Below are 23,057 nucleotides of genomic sequence, written 5' to 3'. Positions count from 1 at the left end.
TTGATTTTTATTGCTCATTGATTATATATATATATATATATATATATATATATATATATAAAATAACTAATTTGTTCCCTTGACTACATATTGAAAATCAGATCAATCTAAATTCCCTTTGAAACCTGAAAAGTTTCTTGTGAAGACAGACACACTGCATTAAACTGAAGGGAGAATATGAGTTGCTATAAAGGAGACTCTGTACAGACTTTGGGGCATTTTAGTATTGACCAGCTCTACTTTTGGGGAGAGTTAGATATCCACAGTTGAACAAATTAAATTAATTCCACATCACAATTCAACGTTTCGTTGGACATTGACATGTATGAGAGATGGAGAAGGAGGCTAAGAAAAGTCACAATTGTTGAGCTGAAAATTAATCCAGTGGAATAAACATTCTTCTGACATTTTGGTTTTTGTATCTAACATCCACGTGTCACTTTGAGGTCGCGTCGTCTGTCTGAATACTTCCATGACATTGTTCCTCATGCGTTCCTTTGGAAAGCCTGTCCTCCTCCCACATCTCATCCTCTCAGTGTTGTAGGACATCTCGCTGCTCCCTAAGTGGAAGGGTTCAAGGCCACGCTTCCCAGGGAAATGAGGCAGGTTCTCTGTGGAAGCAGCAGTGGTTCAGAGACAGATGTGGCTGTGTTCCTGGCACGTGGTACCCACGCCAGCCACGGACAGGTACAGCTTCCCATCGGGACACACGCAGATTTCAAAGAGTCCCTGGGAGGCACCAGAGGGACCCCAAGTCCCCTGTACCAGCTTGGGTAAACAAATGGTTTCAGCATCGAGCATCAGCTGTTTGAGAGAAAGTAAGGGATGAGATGTTAAGGAGGAATGAAATGGATCAACAGGAAACTCATTCTCACAATATTTCAAGAAGATTAGTTTCTTCTCATAGAAAATAAAACAGGCACCTGACTTTACTTAAGCCACAACACAATTGTCTGGTTATAGAAAAACCTAGTTCACATTTGCACACAGGCAGGGGCTTGACAATTCCTCCTCCAAATTGCGGGGAGGCCACTCTTTCCTTTACCCATTGAGTTTGTCCAGCTGGGAAAACTGACCACTCATGACACCAATGCTTTGCCCTTACAATTTGTGTGTTCAATAAACTGGATTGCTTTTTGGTACTATGATGCTACACTCCTAAAAATTCCTTTGAGAATTATTTGACAAAACCACAGTTCTTTGCCAATTCACATGTATCTTGGGATCCACTTTGACTTCATGTTAAATCATCTCCTTATTAGGATGACATAGATTTCATAGAAATAGATTCATCTTGATAATTTTTACCTGCTAATGTTGGAATTTATCCTGATATTATTTGATTTTGTTTTCCTTTGAGAGACAATTAAATTCACCATATCAACCATTGCCCTAACATTTTAATATTGTTTGAATTTCCACTTCTCCCAGATGCTGAAAACAATAGACTTACCTGATGAAAGCCAATTCAAATACAATGAAAGTGAGTGGATTGTGTGGTCATATTATAATTTAGTTAAACTGAAATGCAAGCACATAGCCATTGATGGAAGCTTGGAGACATTTTTGATAAGGAAATAAGAATCATCACACTGAGCAGGAGCTGCTAGCTAATCCTGACCCATTCCAGTATGCTCACTTGTTGGAATTAAAATATGTTGTGGGTAGGCATAATTTTCTTTCTTGCTGACAAGGTTAGGTCCTCCCTTTATTTCATATACCTGTAACCCATGAATTTCAGTCTTAATCAACTGGTGTCTGCTTTCTTCATTCTCCCTGAGATGCTGCCCCTGTGTGCATGGTGCTAGCAGCAGGACAGGCAGATCTTGCCTTGCGTGGCCTGGCACGTTGTTAGAGTAGAGGAAATCAAATGGGAGTTATTGTTAGAAACACAGTTGTCCAGTGCCCTTTGGGCACTTGCTTTTCCCCGGTGTGTTTTTAACTTGTTGGCCTCTCCCTTCCCTTTCCTTGTGGTTAATTGAACAATTTTTTTCTACTTGTTTTTTAGCTGTTAATTTTCTCTTTCTACTCCTCTGGCAAACTGTAGCCACTGGCAGCCCACGTACCACTTCCTTGCTCATTTTCATTTGCCCTTAGGGGATAATATTTGGTGGGGGGCTGAAAATCTGCCTCTTCACTTTGAACTAGCTCCTAGTAATAAGAAATATCAACTCTAATTATGGATCTGGTTGTGTGCTATTTGTAAAAAGGATGCCTAATTCATGAAAATAAGTAATATTATTTCAAAATTAAGATCAGTTTAACATTTTTGAGGGTGATATATTAACAGTGGGATTCCAAAATTCTTGCTTTCCATTTCTGTCTTTTTCTGCTCCTTGAAAGCTCCAACTGGGGGCTTCTCCAGGTGACTGCTAGCTATTAGGTGCTGTCCACTCACCCTGAAGCAACCTCTCATGGTCTGCTGGAGGATGGTATCTCCTCCATGTTCATCTCAACTGTGCCTTCCGATTTATATTAATGTCATTTCAAAATATTACATTAATGTCTCCAGACCCTGTAACATAGTTAAGCAAATATTTTCCCTGCTTGATAAATGAGGAGACAGGCCCAGGAGGGCCAGTGAACTTTTCTGAACTTGGGTAATAATTTAGCAGTAGAACTTGGGGCTTTTTGACTGGCAGCTGAATGCTCAGCCCATTGCACTGTGCTATATGTGCAGGGTCTGCACGTTTTCACAGGCGTGATGATGTGGCAGGGCTGGGGAAGGAGTGTGGGGATCCATGTACCCTCCCCTGTACCAACAGCTTCCACAGACTTATTCCAATTCATGCGCTGGAGGCATAACCAACATAACATGCACCATTCACTGCAAATTGTAGTTAAGTTGGAAGTTTTAAAAGAAAATCCATGGACCAGTGCCTGAACACACATGAAAATACCTAGGGACAGGTGAGAGAAGATGAGATCAGATATTTGTGCACATTTGTAAGACTGTATCATGTAATTGGAATCAGGTTTTTTTTTTTTTTTTTTTTTTTTTGCCAAATCCTGGGTTTTTTCCTAGAGCTTTAGGAACATCTCTAGCATACCTGATTTTTCTGGCTGACTGAAATTGTGGCCATTCCTTTTAAAAAATAAACACTATCCAACAAGTGACACTGAGTGACATGTGCTTCATTGTCTCATTGTGATTTTGACTTGTAAGGGTAGTGATTTATTTCTAGACTTGAAGTTCCAGATTGTATCCTTACTGTAGCTGACTTTCAAAAAAACATTCTTATTCTTTCATCTTTCATCTCATTTAAACTTAATCCTGTGTGAGCAGCCGTAGTGCCCTGGGTACTACCAGAGAATGTCTGTCATTCACACGTCACCCCCAGTGGCGGCCAGCCTGAGAGTAGTTGGGTCACTAGGAAACGGTAAATATGTTTTCTGTAAGCCCTGAAAGTTTCTAACGTTTTTACAAAGTTGAAAAAAGAAAAACAAACAAACAAAAACAAAACCACAAGTGATTGGATAGCACAAATGCCAAAGAAAGCGTCCTGACCTAAGGTAGAATACTTCTCACCTTTCTTGACCCTTTCAAAGCTGAAGTGTCTATTGCTTTCCTTTCACTTTGTCTACAATATGCCTTTCGTAATGTTTCATTGAAACAACCAGGAATTTAATATCTGAAACCTCGATGGACATGGCTCAGGAAGATTATCACCAGGACATACAATCGGATGAACTCACCATTCCATCACTGCTCTGAAAAATGATGTCCATTTGAGAAAGTGCCTCGATTTTCCCAGCATGAGCTTTAATATGAACCCCCCTTGGGGCATCCATGCTCAAACTCCGTGTGGGGGATTCTAACCTGAAATGAGAAAAAGAAGCCAAGAAAAGACATTATTTAAAAAGTCAGCTTTGAACCAGGTGTAGTGCCCAGCTGTTTGGGAGGCGGAGCCAGAAGCATCACTTGAACTCAGGGGAAAGGAAAAAACAGTCACCCTAACCATCCCTCAAGCAATAGCTTAGTAGAGAAGATAGAATTAACAAAGGATGCAGAATCTTCAGGTTGTTCCTAAATGCCGACATACTGTGCATTATTAATTGATAAATCAAAAACTAATGTGTAGTAAAGAAATAAATGTGCTAAAATGTGCTATCAACAAGAGCCTATGAAATTAGTGTCCTTTAAAAATTTTAGTCCTAATCCTGTGCAGGGTTCAGCTGGTATAATTAAACAGTGGTATTTCATACCAGAAGAAAAATGCCATTTGTGAATAATTTCATAAAACTATTAGAATATTTATTTAATACACCAACTTATTTGGAAAACAAAAGACTGATTTAAGAACAACACCTGCATTGGACCTATGTTTGGCCTAGGTTTCTTTATCCTTCCTTCTTTTTTTCCTTCTTTCCTCCTTCCTTCCTTTTTTCCTCCCTTGCTCCTTCTCTCCTTCCTCCCTCCCTTTATTTAATTTAGAAAGATTACAGGGCAGATGAAAAAATTTCTTTTGGAAAAACACTGAACTGATAAAGCCAATAGAATGGAGTTGACCTCAGCTGGCTTTGTTTTAGTAAAATTTATCAGAATAAGATCTAGGACTATACAGGGCCAGAAAAATCTTTATTTTCCTCTACCTGGAGAAAAATAAATTTCCACCAGATGGCACAATGTGAGCACTTGAAATATTTTTCAGCTGTTTAGCCCAAAAGTTTGAAAAGCTGATTTCACACTAATGTGTAAAGATCAGTGAGAGGTTCAACAGTCAGAAATGCAATTCAAAATCCTTTGCAATGCAGGGTAGGACTGGATGGGAATAGGGTTAGAAAGGAGAGAGAAAGGGATGTGGTTTAAGGAGAGATACCCTAAGAATGAATTTGATTTTGAATGATATTTATTTGATGGATTTTTTTTTTTTTTTTTTTTTTTTTTTTTTTTAATGCTGGGGTTCCAACTCAGGGCCTCACATGTGGTAGGTAAACACTGCACCACTGAGTTATATCCCTTGGTAGAGTTTTAAATCAGATGGATACTACCTTTAATTGTTAATTATTTTCCCATCATTATTATAGAAGATGAAGTTTCATTTTTGTACAGATATCTGAGCACATAAAATTTTACTTGCCTCACATTTTAAAATCTTGAGTATGAGAAAACTCTTAAAAGATATTTATGGAATTTATTTGTCAAATTAGGTCAGGCTCAACTTATGAGGAAACACTTTGTTGTGTCTAAATGTACTCGCTCTGGTCCAGCCTGCCAGTTTGACCTCTGCTAATTGCTTATACTTTCCTTGTCTGGGCAGAAGGGAAGGCAGAGCACATAGGCAACTCTGAGAGACCTGGTCCGTTTCAGGCCATCCATGCATGCCCTTGAAGATCCTAGTGAGGTCGAATGTTTCCAAGACCAGTCATTAATGGACAACAAAATGAGTTCAAAATGACCATTTACTCCTGCAGGGTGGAAAGATGTGATCCCTTTTCTAACCATCAAAAAGGTCATGGCCAACACATCTCCAACAATAGACAGGTTCACAAGAGAAAAGCATAGCAGATTTGTTTAGTCAAGTTTTACATGGCATGGGTGCATTCAAGAAGGGAGACCCAAGACCCAGGGAGAACTGTCTATTGTATGCTTAGAGTTGATGAAGAATGGACAGCCAGGTAGAAATGTGGCTGGGTGAAAGGGTATGACACAGTGGTCACAGAGTGTACTTATACAAGCTAAGATGGCTATGGCCTCAGCAGGCGATATAATCTTTTCCTCCCCACATTTTTTATTAGTGCATTATAGTTGTACATAATGGTGGGATTTATTACATATTCATACCTGCACACACTATAATAATAGAATTTGGCCAATATCATTCTCCAGCAATCCCCCTTCCTACCCTATTCGTGATATAATCTTCACATATGCAGCCTGCCCTTGACAGAAACATCCTAATGATTGTAAAGAACTATATCCAAATGCTTATATGCACATTTGTGTGTATATATTTTCTTTCCATATCAAATATTTTTGTCACTTCATAGCAGTTTTCTCTTCAGAACATGAGACCTTGACTTTTCTTTCAGAATTTGAGTCTCTTCTTGTTAATTCAACCAAAGATGTCTTTGAAAGAGAAGTTGGCTTTGGGAGACCTCACAGTTGAAGTATTACCAAAAAAAAGAAAAAATAATAATAATCAATTAGTATGATTTCCTTCTAAAGTAGATGAATCTTCAATTATGCTTCTTTTTAAATAAAAATAAAAATAAATAGAATTCAGTAATTTTTCCCAAAACTTTGTTGATATTCACTTTTAGTTGAGGTTTTAGAACATGGCTAGTCAATAATGTATGACCTTAATATGCATTGTTCATGTCATGAAGTGCCATTCAAAAAAAGGACAAAAGTTATGGGAAAATAGGGGTAATATCTCAGTTTTAAACATTTTCAAACTTAGAGTAAGCCAAAATTTGGTAAGTATGATGAGAGACCAGAAAGCACAAGTACAAATATGATAAGGAAATAGCTTTCATTTGGGGACGAGAACTTCATGGGTTTATCAAGAGCTGAAGGATGAGTAATTAATTTATAGACCATACAATAATTTCCAATATTTGAAAAGTTGAAATTTAATAAATATACTTTATAGTAAAGATAAACAACATGAATTTATATTTCTTTAGAAATTTCCTAAAAATAATAAGTGTTTTTGGAAACATCATTTTATTTTCAAATATTACATTTGGGAAAAAAAAAACTTTATACAAAAATAATAACTCCACATTTATAATTTTAGGTATGAAAATGACATTCAAAAATGAAAACTGATTAACACTTCCATACTTACTATGTGTCTTAAAAATCTTTGTAGCGTCAAGTACAATTATTCTTAAACTTTTGTCCCTTTCTAGTTTTTAAAACACCTAACCAACCAGATTTCCTCCTCTGTAAAAAAACCTTGAAACTGAGCAGTGAGCATCTTGAGGTTTTTTTTTTTTTTGTTTTGTTTTGTTTTTTTTTTTTTTTTTATGAATTGGCATTGAGAATGAGAAAGTTAGGGATTACCATGGGACAAAGGGCAGATGTGCTCCTGAGGCTCAACTCATGACCGTGTTACCCATTAAAAGTACCACAAAAACTGGGGGAGCCTGAGCTCTCAATTATGATAGGGACTTAGATTGCCTGTGCTAAAACACACTTGGGCCTGCAGGTGCCCAATGGGTAATTGAAAGAAGGATAATTCCTGGCATCTGTGCCTTCATTTTGTATCAGTCCCCTTTGCCTTCAACTGTGAGTCAGATTTCTGCTCAGTTCTTCATGAAGACATGTTAATCACTCAAGGAGTATCTAAAACCTGGTAATACAAGGTTTTCTAGCCCAAAATTTACCTAATCAGTCTCACCCCACGTTAAGTGGAAGACACCAAGATAAGTTATTTTCAAGATTTGCAGGGTCATTGACCTGCCATCTTTTATAACATTCTGTCCCAGACACCCTGAAGTGGCACCTGGATATCTCCAGTCATTGCCCTAAACCTGCAGTCATCTTGGATTCCAGAATAGCAGAGCCAGACCACCATAATGAGAGTACCGCCCCGACAAGAGGGAGCAGTTCCCTATGACGGAGCTGAGACTGCCCTCAACATCAAGGAAATGATGAATGTTTAAGGAGGTGGAAATGCTAATTAAACTGATGTTGAACATTTTACATTGTGTGTGTGTGTGTGTATATATATATATATACACATATATATAATTATCACATTGAGCCTCAACTAAATATAATTAAAAGAAATAATCATGGTAGAAATAAAAATACTATAAATATTTCAAAATTCTTGTCATTTCTGCTTACTTTTTCATCAGTTATTTAATGAATTCATTTTTAGCTTTTGAACCTTGTTTACTTTTTTCATTATATCTTTCCTATTGATACCTGATTTAACTGATTATGATGGTGACAATGATTTAATTGGTTGTAGACCTAGGACTGCTGGGGATGACTCTATTGGATACACCTGTTTCATAGGACCAGGACTTAGGAGTCATCTCAGCCCAGGCTTTTCATGCACACTGGGCATCTCAGTCCCTGTATCCCCACTAAAGTCCCAGTCCCTAGTCTATGGGATTTCCCATGGGTACCTTGACTCAGTTTCCCCTCTGCTCTGACCATGAGCTTTTTCTTTATTACTGGGACCTGGAAAATATTCTCTTTTAGTTTCTAGTTGAGCTTAATGCTTATAAACTCTTATTAAATAAGTTTCAGTATTTACAAGTATTTGCAAAGGAGCAAATGTTTCCGTGTTTGATCATTTTACGTAGCTGATGAAGAAAGACTCAGTGCTAGACGTTACTCCCAGAAATTTACAAATAATAATTTGGCTATGTGGTTGTAGAGGATTCAAATGTTTTCTTGCCTGGGACGTCACTTCAGATCACCCTAGGAGATTTTATTTCATCCTTCTGTTCCCTTTCATCAGAGCAACTAATTACACTGGTCACTTGTGAGCATGTTTCTTTTTCTAGTTGGTTGTTAACTCATTAAGATCAGAAACAGTGTCTTTGATCCCATACAACTACCATGTATCATAGATTCTGGTGCATAAACGCTTCAATATATTTTTGCTGATTTTTTGGAAAAGAATAAATTATATCATGTATGACTGAAAGCTAGCTTTAAAGTGACATATCAGAGTTCCCACTTACCTGTGAATGATTTCTCCAGAGATCATATAAATTTAGCTTCCATACAAGTTGTTTATTTTTTATTCAAGAAAATAATAACTCTTCCTTCTATGACTAACATTCAACAAATAAACTTTAAATTGTAATAAACCTGTATATTTCAGAGATATATTTATAAAGGCACTGTGATCCAAACCTTCCAAAAATCATACTAAATATTTTCTTAGGTCCATTAGGATATTTTGGAATCTTTTTCATGTACTCAGGTCAGGAATAGTAATGCTACTGGACCCAGAAATAAAAAAGTGAAAGAATTTATGTTAAGAGTTTGCAGAAGAAAATAGGACCATTGGGCAATCAATCAATGAAAACTGAAAGTAAATAAAAGAACAAATCATTCAAGAGTCCACTTGGTGCTGGGGACAGTGATTAGGAGTACACGGCCTCTAGAGTTGGAGATGAATTTGAACTATGGAACAACTACATTTTTAGTTTTGTAACTTAGAACACAGTACTATCTCGATCTCATTTTCCTCCTTTACAAAATGGGGACAATATTGTTTACATTTTAATGCTGGATTGACGATTAAATGAGATATATTTTGTGAAAGCCCCAGGCAGTCACTGGTATTCAGTGAATTGGTTAATACCTTCCATCCTTACCAATGCCTCAAGTAATTCCTTGTGATATCAATATTTACTTGATCTCTTTGGTCATAACACTTGGATTATATAATCCTAAGTAACACCTTTTAGAAAGCAACAGAATATTCTTTTGTCTTCTTTTTAAATAAGAGTCTGTGGTAAAAGCTAGCAGGTTTATGTCCTAATAGGAAAACATAAGATGAATTATTTTTGAGAGCTACATATTTTAAACTTTACTTTTGAAAGTGTTTTAGTATCTCCAGAACTTATATTATTTTGCTCTTTCAAAATGGTGTTAATGGGATTATTTTTAAAGATATTGAATAATTTTTCTGTCTTCAGAATGTAAAATATTTTCTTCCTTATAATAATTCTTTAATATCAATCTTATGGTCCTTTATCAAAATTAATGAACATTAGAGTAATTTAATTATATCCACACTTTATTTTTATGTTACAAATGTTCTGTAAGGGATATGATAAATTGAAGTTCTATTTGCCTTTAATATTGAATTAGATATTAAATAAAATAAAAAAAATGTTTAATTTCCTAACTCCTATTAGTGTGAATATCTATTTAATATAACAATAATAAAAATGACAGGTAGGGACTACTATTAATATTTATAATGCCAATTGGATGAAAAAAAATCTCAAAAAATTAGTTTGACCAAGGTCATCTGGCTGGTCCATGTAAAGCTGGGATCCCTATGGAACCTTGTTTTCCCTGTTATACACAATGCATTATAATACGGTAATTGTCCTATAAACACTTCAACTTTTAAATGTGATTTAAAGTGATATATTCAGACTTTAATATCATGTATTTTAAAGAATATTATTTGTTTTTTGATATAAAACACAAATATCTTATTGGAATTGACAGATACCACTTAGTAACTTAGTAGCCTAGTGATAGGTGAAATATACACAGGCACACAGACTCTGACGAGAGGAAAAAAATCAAAGTAAACTAACATTTTTAAGACTGCCTTTTGCAAATTTCAAAGTTGTATGGGTACCATTCTCTTTCACTAAAAGGTGCAAAGATTTTGCCTTGTCTGCAGATGGGGTAGAGATGGATGGTATAGCAAGAAAGGCCCTCCAGCCAGTTGGAACAACTTGTGCAAAAGTAAGGGGTGGGAGGGCATGGCAGCCACTCAAGCCTGGGAGGGCAGATAAGGAGGAGACAGCTGCCAGTCACAGTCCAGAGCATGAAAGGCCATGAGCACCCACTTTTGGGCTTATGGATTTTCCTATGGCTGATGCAGAATCAATGAAGTATTTTAAACGGTTCTCAATGAGAAAAGTCACTCTGATACCAATGTGGAGAGGAACAAGCTGGAGTGAGGAGTAGGCTGTTAAAATGGTACAGAGTCTGAATAAAGCAGCGGGGACAGGGAGAGTGAAGAGGCATGGTACTCAGAGAAAAGAGTAGTGGATAATCAATAGAACTTTAGTCTTATTTTGGAGTTCAATAAATAATGACTGGTTACATGCAGCAATTCAAGAAAATAAAGCCAACTAATGCAGTAAGAAATAATCTGGCAACAAAAGCTAGCATATTATTGTACCATACCCATTTATCTTCTGTAAGAGTTTGTTTAAATTGGAACAAAAATTCTTACCTAAGGTCTTGAAATGGGTCGGCTCTGACAAGGGGTGTCTCCACCGAGTGTTCAAAAAGAGCTCCTTCAGGCCCTGAATAAAAACCAAAGATGTATCCAGAACCAAAGCAAAATAAGTGGCATGCAAAGAAATAAAACATTCAGTTGACACAGATTGAGCATCCCTTATCTGGAAATCCAAAATGTTCCAAAATCTGAAACTTTTCGAGCACTGACAAGGTGTCACAAGTGGAAAAGTTCACAGCTCACCTAATGGGACAGGTCACAGTCAAAAATGTAATATTACCTTCAGCTACGTGTTTAAGGTACATATGAAACATGAATGACTTTCACCTTCTGACTTGGCTCTCATCCCCAAGATTTCTCATCATCTATTAACATTTTTTAAAAATCTGAAACATTTCTGGTCCAGGCATTTTGGACAAGGGACTCTCAACCTGTAGATTTTGTTGTTTGTTGCTGAATTTGTGCAGATGTTTCAGTCAGAAAAAAAAAAAAAAAAAAGGCACAGATTTTATTGTTTGTTGTTGAATTTGTACAGATGTTTCAGTACAGATGTTTCGTTTAAAAAAAAAAGGCACAACTGCTTGGTTACTTTTCTAGGCTACAACAATATCCTATCAACAAAGTGTGATTTTCAAAATGATTCAAAATCTGCAGGTTTATTTTTAAACTAGAGTACAATATCAGCTATCAAATTGAAAAGAATTCATGCTGAAAGATGCATAGGCCTTTATTTTGTAGGTAACAATAAGTTAACTAATTATCTAGATTTTATGTGTAAAAGTTGTGTTGTGCCACTTGTGTCTAATGCACAGAAAAAAATTAAATATTTAAAATAGACCTTCTAATTCTAGGAATTGGTACATTTGTATTTTCATTAGTCTGAAAACTTAATTAAATGCCAGACATTCTGTCATTTGGGGTAAAGAGATACAGTTGAAAATGACACAGTTTGTTATGTCCTATCTTAATATTTTGACCCTTATGAATAAGATAATATTTTCCCAACAAGGAAACTGAGGAACAGAAAGGTTAATTTGCTTTCCTAGGATAGGACAGCTAACTGCAGAACTGAACTTTGAACCTGGAGCCCACATTTTAATCTATATGCTATTGGGTTTTTCATACACAAATAACCAATGATATATGATGTGCCAGTAGCAAAGTGCAACTCAATTATTTTGGAGGTCATAGGCAGGGAAGAATTACTTTAAGAGAGCTGAGAAGATTTGATATGGAAAAAGGTATTTAGTCTGAACCTTAAAATGTATAGACATTTATGAATGTAGCTCATGGGCAAGTACTGGAAGATAAACCGTAAACCAGGGCAGGAAAGTGTCATGAGTATACATTATGGAAATATAAAGGATCCAACATGGAAATGCAACTTCATTATTCATATTATGTCTAAAATATTTCTCCTCTTGCGTATTATGGATGGACATGCCTGCATGTACCTGTCATGATTTACCTTGGTGGCTGGAGCCTGCCTCAGGCCCCACCCCTAGTTCAGGCCCTGCCTTGTCTCAGGCCTCCTCTGGTTTAGGCCCCTCCCCCTGGTTTAGGGATGTTGCTGTAGTTTACAAGTAATATATATCTCACTCTTGATTCCACAGGGATCTCAGAACTTATCTTCATACTGTGCAGTCTTTCTTCTTTAGGAAACACTGAAATAATTAAAATGTTTATTTTCTAATCTACCATTGTATTGGTTTTGATATCAGACATTCAGAAACAAATGCCCTTGTGAAAGTTTCCTGGACTAGGTTGAGAAATTATCATGCTGGGCTAAAGGTCTCAGAAGCAGCCCTTGCTAATTAAACAATTCCTAATACCTTCACATTCTTTTTTTTTTTTTTTTCCTATGCTGGGGACCAAACCCAGGGCCTTGCACATGCTAGGGAAGTACTCTAAAACTGTGCTACACTTCCAGCCCCGATACCTTTATGCTTTCTTCACAATTTTATGAACTATATTAGTTTTGTTATTATAATTATTATTTTCTTTGTGGTTTTACTTAAATGTCAAGACATGATAAAAAGTCACATTGAAAGTCTTCATTCAAGAAATAATAGCTTTTGGTACATAAGTCAAAGAGACTTAAATAAGCACAAAATGAAAATTTAAAACTACAACCAGATTTAGTAGCATGATTAACATAAAAACTAGCATCAGCTGAAATAAAGGAACACATAAATGAAGGTTAATGGTTCATGAAAATTATAATTCATGCAAATTATATTCAGATGAGAAACAGATCCCAGTATATTCTATAACAAGTCACATCTCCTTAAACTACCACTTAAGCAAACTTAAATGATAATGGGGACCATTATGTAAAGTAAGGCTATACTAAGCATTGGAGTTCCCACAATGAATTGTGCCAATCAAATTTTATAGTACCATGTTTAATTTGCCTGAAGTATAGACAACGTTTTGTGTTTGGCGGAGGCAGGAAATAATTCAACTCAGTAATGATACTTGTATCCTTTTTATTTTTTTTCTTTCCTCTGCTTCTTCTGATTTGCAAAATATAAAAGAAAAAGTAAAAAAGTCACAATTCAATCATTAGGCAGAGATATCCTAAGTATAGTTTTATGTGAGAAGTAGATTTTCTGTGGTTTAAAAATCATTGCTGAGACATGAATAGTGCTTTGGTATGAGGGACCTAGGATAAGCTTTACAAATACAGATGGTCCCCAAACTAGAATGTTTCTTCTTAGAATTGTTTAAATTTATGCTGGTGTGAAAGCAATATGCATGCAGTAAAATCAGTACTTGAATTTGAATCTTCCTGTAATAGCGATATGGGGTGTTAGATGGTGTGGCCCAGCTGTAGGCTAATGTAAGTGTTCTGAGCACTTTTCAGGTAAGTTAAATTAATCTGGGAAGCTCAGTAGGTTAGGTGTGTTGAAAGCATTTAACTTGCAGTATTTCCAATGTATGATGGGTTTATTGGGATATATTGCAAGTCAAGGAACATCTATAATTTAAAAAACAATTTCTTTCCTTAACTAAGTAATAGAAAAAAAAAGGAATGTGGACCTTAAACTTCTGTGTCATTATTTTATCTATTTTTATATAAACAAAATAGTAAGATGACTGAAAAGAAGTGCTAAGACATTTTAATCTCTACAAACACATACCCGTTGTAAAACCAAACTGGAAATTGCAGTGTATTTCAGTTGCACAAGCAATTTTATTTTTCCTGGTGTGGGAACTGAATACAAGGCTTTACCTAACACTGAGCTACACCCTCAGGCAATTTTTATTTGAGGACATCTTCTATTCTTTCCCTGCAATGAGCTGAAATTATTCAGTGTCAGTTGCACTATGTTACAAGGAAATATAACTCAATAATCAGTTTTTACATGCATACTGACTACTTCTGATATGACAATAATTAGTGATATTTTCATGTGATTATGGTAGTGTACATAGAGATAGGTATACAACCTTTAAATAGGAGCAGCAGTTTTTCTATCACTGAAATTGTAAATGCCCACATTATATGATCTTAAATATATCATTACCATTCAGCCTTAAAGTATATATTCCTCAGAACTTATTTGTATATAATAAAATGGATTTTCCTGCATGGTTTCATAAAATGATTCTCAGTAAGTGGTTGTTCATCTTCAATATAAATATATTTCCTTTATTTTTGTACTCCAATTTCAATATTGCCAAACAAAATTTGATAAAAAAATATAATTGGAGAAACATTTGTTCCTTGTGGAAAACAGAATGCATTCATCTGAGGTCGTACAACCTAAATTTTATATAGGAAGAATTCTACTATAAGATAGGTTTCATTAAATAAACCATGAATTAAAATAACCCTGTATAAAATGTGTATTATTAATACAGGAAGTATAACCTAAAAGGAAAAAAAAGACAAAAAGACAAATCCTAGTTTTATAATGCTGACCTTTTTTTTTTTAAGATTATGTACCCAGATTGGACATGATGGTCTGGTCATTTCCACAGTGAAGTATTAGTATTTGTATGACAACATTCTTCTCTTCTGGATCCTAGAACATTTTATGCTAAATGACACTTGTGTGGAGGTCTGTAGTAAGACTGTGGTAGAAGATGGATTGAAATGGTGGCCAGAGCAGGTGAAGTGTTCATGTGATAGCGTCCAACAATCAGGGAGTTCATGGTCAGAACCCAACAACTGGGGGGAAAATGGCTCCTATTTGCTCCATTCTTCCCAACATGCTGCTGTTTCTAGGTTCCTCAGTTATGGAAAAAACCAGAATTCACTATTAATACTTCTGTTCAAACAGGGGGTAATATGCACTCAGATTTTTGTATCTAAACTGATGACTATGGAGGTTAATGTCACACATTCACTGAGCATTTATGGACTGATACGGGCTTTTTGTTTGAAGCAAAGTAATTCCATTCCCCCCCCCCCCCCCATGTGCCAAACTACCTCCCATTCTACTCACATAACCATTTCAAACTGTCTCTGCTCTTTAATGAATATGCTCTTTGTCAAGGTAGCAATGACTTCCATGATGATACGCCCAAGGACAATTTCTGTCATTTTCTTTTGGATCCAAATTCTGGGAGCACGGTCTCTATGGGTACTAGGAAAACGACTACTGAGATATCCCTCCCACCACACTGTCTCCCATTTTTACTTTCCTTCCGTGACTCTCTTCTTCATGTGGCCTGTAATATTGGCATTTTTCAGAGTTCAATTGGTGTAGGAAGTTCGCATTTTTATCTCCAACCTAGACTTCTCTTCTGATCAATAGCCAGATCACATCCCAATAGCTACTAAACTGACACATCCATGTGGCTGTGTCACAGGTATCTTCAAATTACATGTCTAAAATATGAAAAGTTGATGCTTTCTGCTGTGCAAATATATTCCTCCTCAGACTTATCCATTATCCAGAGAATAATCCATTATCCAGCAACAAATATCAATCTTTGATTCTCTCCCTGGACATCTGCGACCTACTTGATCCACTTGCAAGCTCTACATGTTGGATCTTAATTTGGAGTAATTCACTTCTCTCTGTACCACTGCTACCGCATAGTCAGGTCACCATCATTGATCGCTTGTACTGCATTTAATGCCATCCTGTCTTAATGCTTCAATTCTTGCCTCCAAACAATCTATTTGCTCTTGCAATGATTAGATTGATCTTAAAATGTCTGATGAGCATGCTGTTCAAAACAGTTCAATGTCTTTCCATTGCATTTGAACAAATCCCACATCTCCATAATGACCAACAAGCCCTGCCATGATCTGATCCCTTTTTATCTCCCCTCACATCAGGCTTATTTCGAACTCAAACTTCAAAAGATTAAAAACATAAAGACCATGAAATAATTATGATGTAGATAAACCCCAATAGAGCAGTTATCAAAATGAATATGAATGCCTTAAAATTCTTTTAGATTGGGTTAACAAAAATAAAATCAAGCTAAATGCCACTTAGGAAAGCAAGCCATTGAAGATGAGAATTCTAGGCTGGAAGGGTAACTTAGAGGCCATTTCCAGGGGCTACTGAGGTCTTCTTATAGATATTTAGAGTGGAAGTAATTACAAAGGGAGGTGATGCTTGGAATTGACAGATGCATTTTGCATTCACAAGGGGATGTCAAAGTAGTTCCTGAGAGAAAAACATGGAATGAAATATTACTTGGGCCCTAAATTACTTAGCCTGAAGCTACCCTCCTCCAGACTTCTTGAGACAATTATGGCCTTGTCGTTAGAACCAGTTCAGCAGTGGCATGAGGTTCATCAGCCATCCACAGGCTGCCTCTCAAAGTTTCCAGTGATCTTGGGTATGGGCTTGAAGGATATGGTGATCTTTAAGAACTTTCCAGATGTCTGTCTTCATGTCTCTGTATGTGACCTGGACTTACCCTTGCTTATTTTCACTTCTTCAGTTGTTGAAATCTTCCTTCTTTAGGTCTGCTTTTGTCAGCAGTGGAGAATTTGTGGGTGACTCCAGCATTTCTACAAGATCACTCTGACTTAGTATAATCCTGCTTAGCTGCTCAGAAAGGCATAAAGAAGTTGGCCTATCACTAGAGCTTATTAGTGGTAGGAATTGGACACCTATTATTTTTAGATAGGACCCTATTATTTTAAACAATATTGGGGAATAGAATCAAACTAGCAAATTATTACCAAGGAGCTAAAATATATTTGGGTCAGCCTAACTAACAATTTATTATCTGGCAGAAGTCATTTCTGACAATGGTATGGAATAGTTCCTTTTGAAGACAAAAAAAAAATTGATGTTATTCCTATAATATGTTCTGTAACTGGGGTTAAGAAGAGAAACACATTTACCTGGTCACTTGGCAACCAATTCTACTTTGAAGGGGGGATGAGGCCTAGGTTAATCCAACTGAGCTGGTGAAAATATTTAATTTTCTCCCTGCATCTTACTTAAAACTATTCTGTAAACTCCTAGTTGACTAAGTCTATGAAAGGTGTTTAAAAATTAACAAGGAGTTTCATCTTATTCTCTGGCATTATTTGAATAACAGAGGAACACTCAATGGCAAGGAAACATTTCTCTGAGTCCAGTGAGGATTTAGAATGAGTTAAAAGTTCAGAGGACACTGTCTTAAATTAAGAGCACCTCCCCTCTCCTGTAGCCCCATGCTGAGAGTAGCTGTCTCAGCGACCAGTGGGAAGAAGAGCGAAGCACAGTGTTCCATTTCCTTTCTTAGTCCCCAGAGTGAGGCTCTCTCCTCTCCTACTGGTCTTTCCTTGGCTGTCACCTGTTGCTACTTTTGCGGGTCTAAGAAAATCCAAAGGCTATTTAGAGTCAATTCACTTAGATAAGGATCAAAATATCAGAGGAAATAGTGGAGAAAAGGTTTTGTGTGAGTTTATCTTGAGAAACTTAGGTTCATAAAAAACATTCTATTATATTGAACAAAACTTAGTCATAATTGTAGTAACTATGAAATTACCTAAGTAAAGAATGAATCACATTTGGTTCCGTTTGGTGTGGTACTATTTTCCCACCATAGTTGGAATGGCATGATGGCTGTATTTTCTATTTCTGTGTTAATAATTATGACAAACTTAGCTGCTAGAAACCATGTCCATTTGTTAGCCCCCGGTGCTGTAAATCCCAGGTCCTACCCACTGGGTTTGGCAGGGTTTTAAGCTCAGGGTCTCCCTAGGCAGCAGCTGGAAAGGAATCTCACCTGGCTGCTTCGGACAAGAGGCTGCTTCCCAGCTCATTTAGGTAGTTGGCAGAACTCAAGTTCCCTGTGATCGTAGGGCAGAGACTCTGTTTTCTTGCTGTCTGCATTTGCCCTCTTTCAGTTTCCAGAAGCCACAATTACCTTGTCACAGAGCCCCCTCCATCTTCCTGAAAGCAGAGCTTGCTTTTGAACTTCTCTAGCTCCCTTTCTGTTATCAGGCAGAAAATCTCCCTGCTCATGAAGGGTTCATGTGGTCAGATTAGGCCACCCAGATTATTTCCCTCTTGCCATATAAATAACACAATCACAAGAGTGACATACTCACAGATTCCCCCTTCACTCACAGGGGAGGGAATCATAACAAGAGCAAAGGCCATCCTTAGAAGTTTGCACCATGCCACAGTAGCACAATATGGCATTGTTTACTTAATATTTAACACTAGCTGTAAAACAATAATAGCCATATTGAGAGCACCGTCAGTCATCTCAAGAGTGAATATTAATCTGCAATATTAAAATGATCCCTCTTTGAAGTAGTATCTGTGAGGTCATCCTTGTGGTTGATTTGTAACCTACTTCTTCAGGGCTGGTAAGTCTAACTCTCCTGTTCTTTAGTTAGTGGTTTTTCAGTGATCACAGCATTTCTACTCCATTTTTGGCTTCCTGAAATCCTGTATTTTTTGCAAGACTTGCAATTTAATATGACAACCAGTTGTTGTTGGATGCTATACAATATCCTACAATCAGTGACCAGTGGATACCAATGTTTGTAATGTGAAGCACTGAGAGGGGAAGTACTCACTCAAGGTCACATGCCTGCTCACTGCAGCAGCTACGGTTGGACTCAGTCTGATTCTTAAATGTTAACCAGTGCTATTTTTAGCAATTATTTATTAATATCCATTCATGCTCTACATTCTGTGTAGAACAATAACCCTAATTTTTTCTTCTGACAAACTCATACCCATCATTCTAGAACTTCTTTTTCCTTGGGAAATCTCTGACTCACTTGGTCTCTCTTCCCATTACACCGTGGCAGAACTGACCCTTTTCTCTAGGTTGCTCCTGAATTCCTTTGCCCAGACATCTTTTACTGCCCTTAACAGAATATATCCAACAAGTTAGCTTGTGTTTCCATCTCCCTAGCCAAAATGTAAACATTGTGTGAAAGGTATCTTAATTAGGTATTTAGCTTAATTATGGACACATAATAAACACTAAACAAGTGCTAATGAATTCCAGAGAAACTATAGATTTAGGATAGACCACAGGTTCCCAGCTGGGGTTGATTTTACTCCCTTTCTCCCTGGAATTTTTGGCAGTGAATTGAAATATTTTTGGTTGTCCTAAAGGATGCAGTGAAGATGCTATTGGTATCTAGTGTACAGGAGCTAGAAATGCTGTGATGCACAGAACTGTCCCCTTATCCACACCAAAAGCACTATTCAGATTGGAATGTTAATATTGTTATGGTTGAGAAAGGCCGAGCTACACAATATATAGAGTGAGTCAGACATTGTAGACAAACAAGAAAAGTCAGAATTGAAGAATTTTTTTTCTTTAATTACAATTTGGGGAAGCCAAGAACATATTGGAGAACTGAGAAGAGGTAAGATCTGGTTACCCAGGCATTGCTCATGGTTGCCATGGCAACAAGAACTTCTCCTTAGTGTAATGACATAATGACAAGGAAGGCACAGTCAGTAGAGGTGGGGTATATCTCCTTTAGTTCACCTCACTGGGAAAAAAAAAAAAAAGGAGTTTGGGAGAATTTTGTGCCTTAGACCAAAATAAATAAATAAATAAATAAATAAATAAATAAATAAAGACTGTGATTTATTTATTTTTAAAGGATAACTTGAAAGTAAGTGTCTTCATGTTACTTGACCTGTTGCTTTTTCTATTAACTCTGACCAAGTTAGCGTAGGGCAGTTGTTCTCAGTGTGGTGCCCGAAAATGTAGCACCAGTATCACCTAAAGCTTGTTCAATGGCAGATTCTCAAGACCAGTTCCAGACCTACTGAATCAGAAACTCTGCGGGTGAATATAATAAATATGAGTATAACATATCCAGGTGGTTCTCATGCATGCATGCAGGTAATAAATAATATAGTTGCTCTCAGTTTTTTCATCTGCTCCACTATGATGTTATTGCCAGGAATGAACTCTGGGCCAGGGAAAGTAATTTCCTAATTCTCTGTGAAAGATGGCTTGGGGCTGAAGCTGTGTAAGCTGATGTGCAGACTGTTTTCCCTGTGGATTCTTTTGCCCTGTATTGCAGTAATACTCTGCCCAGAACTCTGTTCTCCTTTGCACACAGCAATCCATTTGATCCAGCAGTAGATGAAGAATAAAGCTGCTATTAACAATCCACTCTTGGAAGTGAAGAAACAGCCAACAGAGACGAAGTAACTTCTTGAGGCCATGCAACTACGACTTGTTGAGGTAGGAATAGATTCTAGATCGGCAAAACTTGTATTTCTTATACAGAGGCTCTTTGACTTGTGAGGGGGTTTATCCCAATAAACTCATCACAATTAAAAATATTGCAATTAAAAGTGCCTGTAATACTATTAGGCTATACTGAACATCATAGTGTAGCAACAGAACACACAGTGTTAGTCGATTGCTGACTAGGAGCTGTGGTCACCACTGCTGCTGCCCAGCATCATCAGAGAGGATCTGAACACACGCTGCTTCCCAGGGAGAGGTCCGATTCAAAACTCAAAATGGGGCTTCAACTCAGTGTGCCTGGCTCTCACCCCATCATAAAGCTGAAAACCCGTGAGTAGAACCATGTCGGTCTACCAGGCAATAATCAATTTTCTTTAATATACTTTCTTTTTTTTTTTTCTTTTTTTTCTTTTTTTTTTATTGTAAACAAATGGGATACATGTTGTTTCTCTGTTTGTACATGGCGTAAAGGCATACCATTTGTGTATTCATAAATTTACATAGAGTAATGTTGTTTGATTCATTCTGTCATTTTTTCCCTTCCCCCCCACCCCTCCCACCCCTCTTTACCCTCTATACAGTACTTTCTTCCTCCATACTTGCCCCCCTCCCTAACCCTAACTCTAACCCTAACATTAACCCTTCCCTCCCCCCCTTTATGTGTTATCCTCCACTTATTAGCGATATCATTCGTCCTTTGGCTTTTTGAGATTGGCTTATCTCACTTAGCATGATATTCTTCAATTTCATCCATTTGCCTGCAAATGCCATAATTTTGTCATTCTTTATGCCTGAGTAATATTCCATTGTGTATATATACCGCAGTTTCTTTATCCACTCATCAATTGAAGGGCATCTAGGTTGGTTCCATAGTCTGGCTATTGTGAATTGAGCAGCTATGAACATTGATGTGGCTGTATCTCTGTAGTATGCTGATTTTAAGTCCTTTGGGTATAGGCCAAGGAGTGGGATAGCTGGGTCAAATGGAGGGTCCATTCCAAGTTTTCTAAGGAATCTCCACACTGCTTTCCAGAGTGGCTGCACTAATTTGCAGCCCCACCAGCAATGTATGAGTGTACCTTTTTCCCCACATCCTCGCCAACACCTGTTGTTGCTTGTGTTCTTGATAATTGCCATTCTAATTGGGGTGAGATGGAATCTTAGGGTGGTTTTGATTTGCATTTCTCTTATTACTAGAGATGTTGAACATTTTTTCATATGTTTATTGATTGCTTGTACATCTTCTTCTGTGAAGTGTCTGTTCATTTCCTTAGCCCATTTGTCGACTGGATTATTTGAATTCTTGGAGTAGAGTTTTTTGAGTTCTTTATAGATTCTGGAGATTAGTGCTCTATCTGAAGTATGATTGGCAAAGATATTCTCCCACTCTGTAGGCTCTTTCTTCACATTACTGATAGTTTCCTTTGCTGAGAGAAAGCTTTTTAATTTGAATCTATCCCAGTTATTGATTCTTGCTTTTATTTCTTGTGCTATGGGAGTCCTGTTAAGGAAGTCTGGTCCTAGCCCGACATGTTGAAGATCGGGACCTACTTTTTCTTCTATAATCTGCAGAGTCTCTGGTCTGATTCCAAGGTCCTTGATCCATTTTGAGTTGAGTTTTGTGCAGGGTGAAAGATATGGGTTTAGTTTCATTCTGTTGTATATGGATTTCCAATTCTCCCAGCACCATTTGTTGAAGAGGCTATCTTTTCTCCATTGCATATTTCTGGCGCCTTTGTCTAGTATTAGAAAGTTGTATTTATTTGGGTTTGTGTCCGTGTCCTCTATTCTGTACCATTGATCTACCTGTCTATTTTGGTACCAGTACCATGCCGTCTTTGTTACTATTGCTTTGTAATAAAGTTGAAGTTCGGGTATTGCGATACCCCCTGCTTCATTTTTCCTGCGAAGGATTGCTTTAGCTATTCTGGGTTTCTTATTCTTCCAGATGAATTTCATGATTGCTTGCTCTATTTCTGTAAGGTACGTCATTGGGATTTTAATTGGGATTGCATTGAATCTGCATAGCACTTTTGGTAGTATGGCCATTTTGACAATATTAATTCAGCCTATCCAAGAACATGGGAGATCTTTCCATCTTCTAAGGTGTTCTTTAATATCTTTCTTTAGTGTTCTGTAGTTCTCATTGTAGAGGTCTTTCACCTCTTTTGTGAGATTGATTCCCAAGTATTTTATTTTTTTCGATGCTATTGTGAATGGGGTAGTTTTCATAATTTCTCTTTCTGAGGATTCATCACTTATGTATAAAAATGCATTGGATTTATGAGCATTGATCTTGTAACCTGCCACTTTACTGAATTCACTTATGAGTTCTAACAGTTTTCTGGTGGAATTTCCTGGTTCCTCTAAGTATATAATCATATCATCCGCAAATAGGGATAGTTTGATATACTTTCAAGTGTCATTCATTCTGTAATGATACCAGAGACACTATTGCCTAGAATAGACTGCAATATTATGTTATGAATTTTACAGTTT

At 37.0% G+C, this 23,057-nt stretch overlaps 1 protein-coding gene across 1 annotated transcript in view; it reads right to left on the bottom strand.

The window, feature by feature from the left end:
• SGCG (sarcoglycan gamma) overlaps positions 1–23,057 on the bottom strand; it is an 88,607-nt gene continuing 65,550 nt past the window's right edge. Inside the window, exons 6-8 of the mRNA XM_079138879.1 lie at positions 10,905–10,977; positions 3,697–3,820; positions 1–804 (exon numbers count right to left, since the gene is read on the bottom strand). Coding sequence (XP_078995005.1) covers positions 631–804; positions 3,697–3,820; positions 10,905–10,977 — 371 coding nt within the window. The 3' untranslated portion in view covers positions 1–630. The remainder of the gene's footprint in view (positions 805–3,696; positions 3,821–10,904; positions 10,978–23,057) is intronic.

This window comes from Sciurus vulgaris (assembly GCF_902686455.1).
Source record: "Sciurus vulgaris genome assembly, chromosome: 4".
Classification (NCBI taxonomy): Eukaryota; Metazoa; Chordata; class Mammalia; order Rodentia; family Sciuridae; genus Sciurus; species Sciurus vulgaris.
This window is presented reverse-complemented; position numbering and strand designations above follow the sequence as displayed.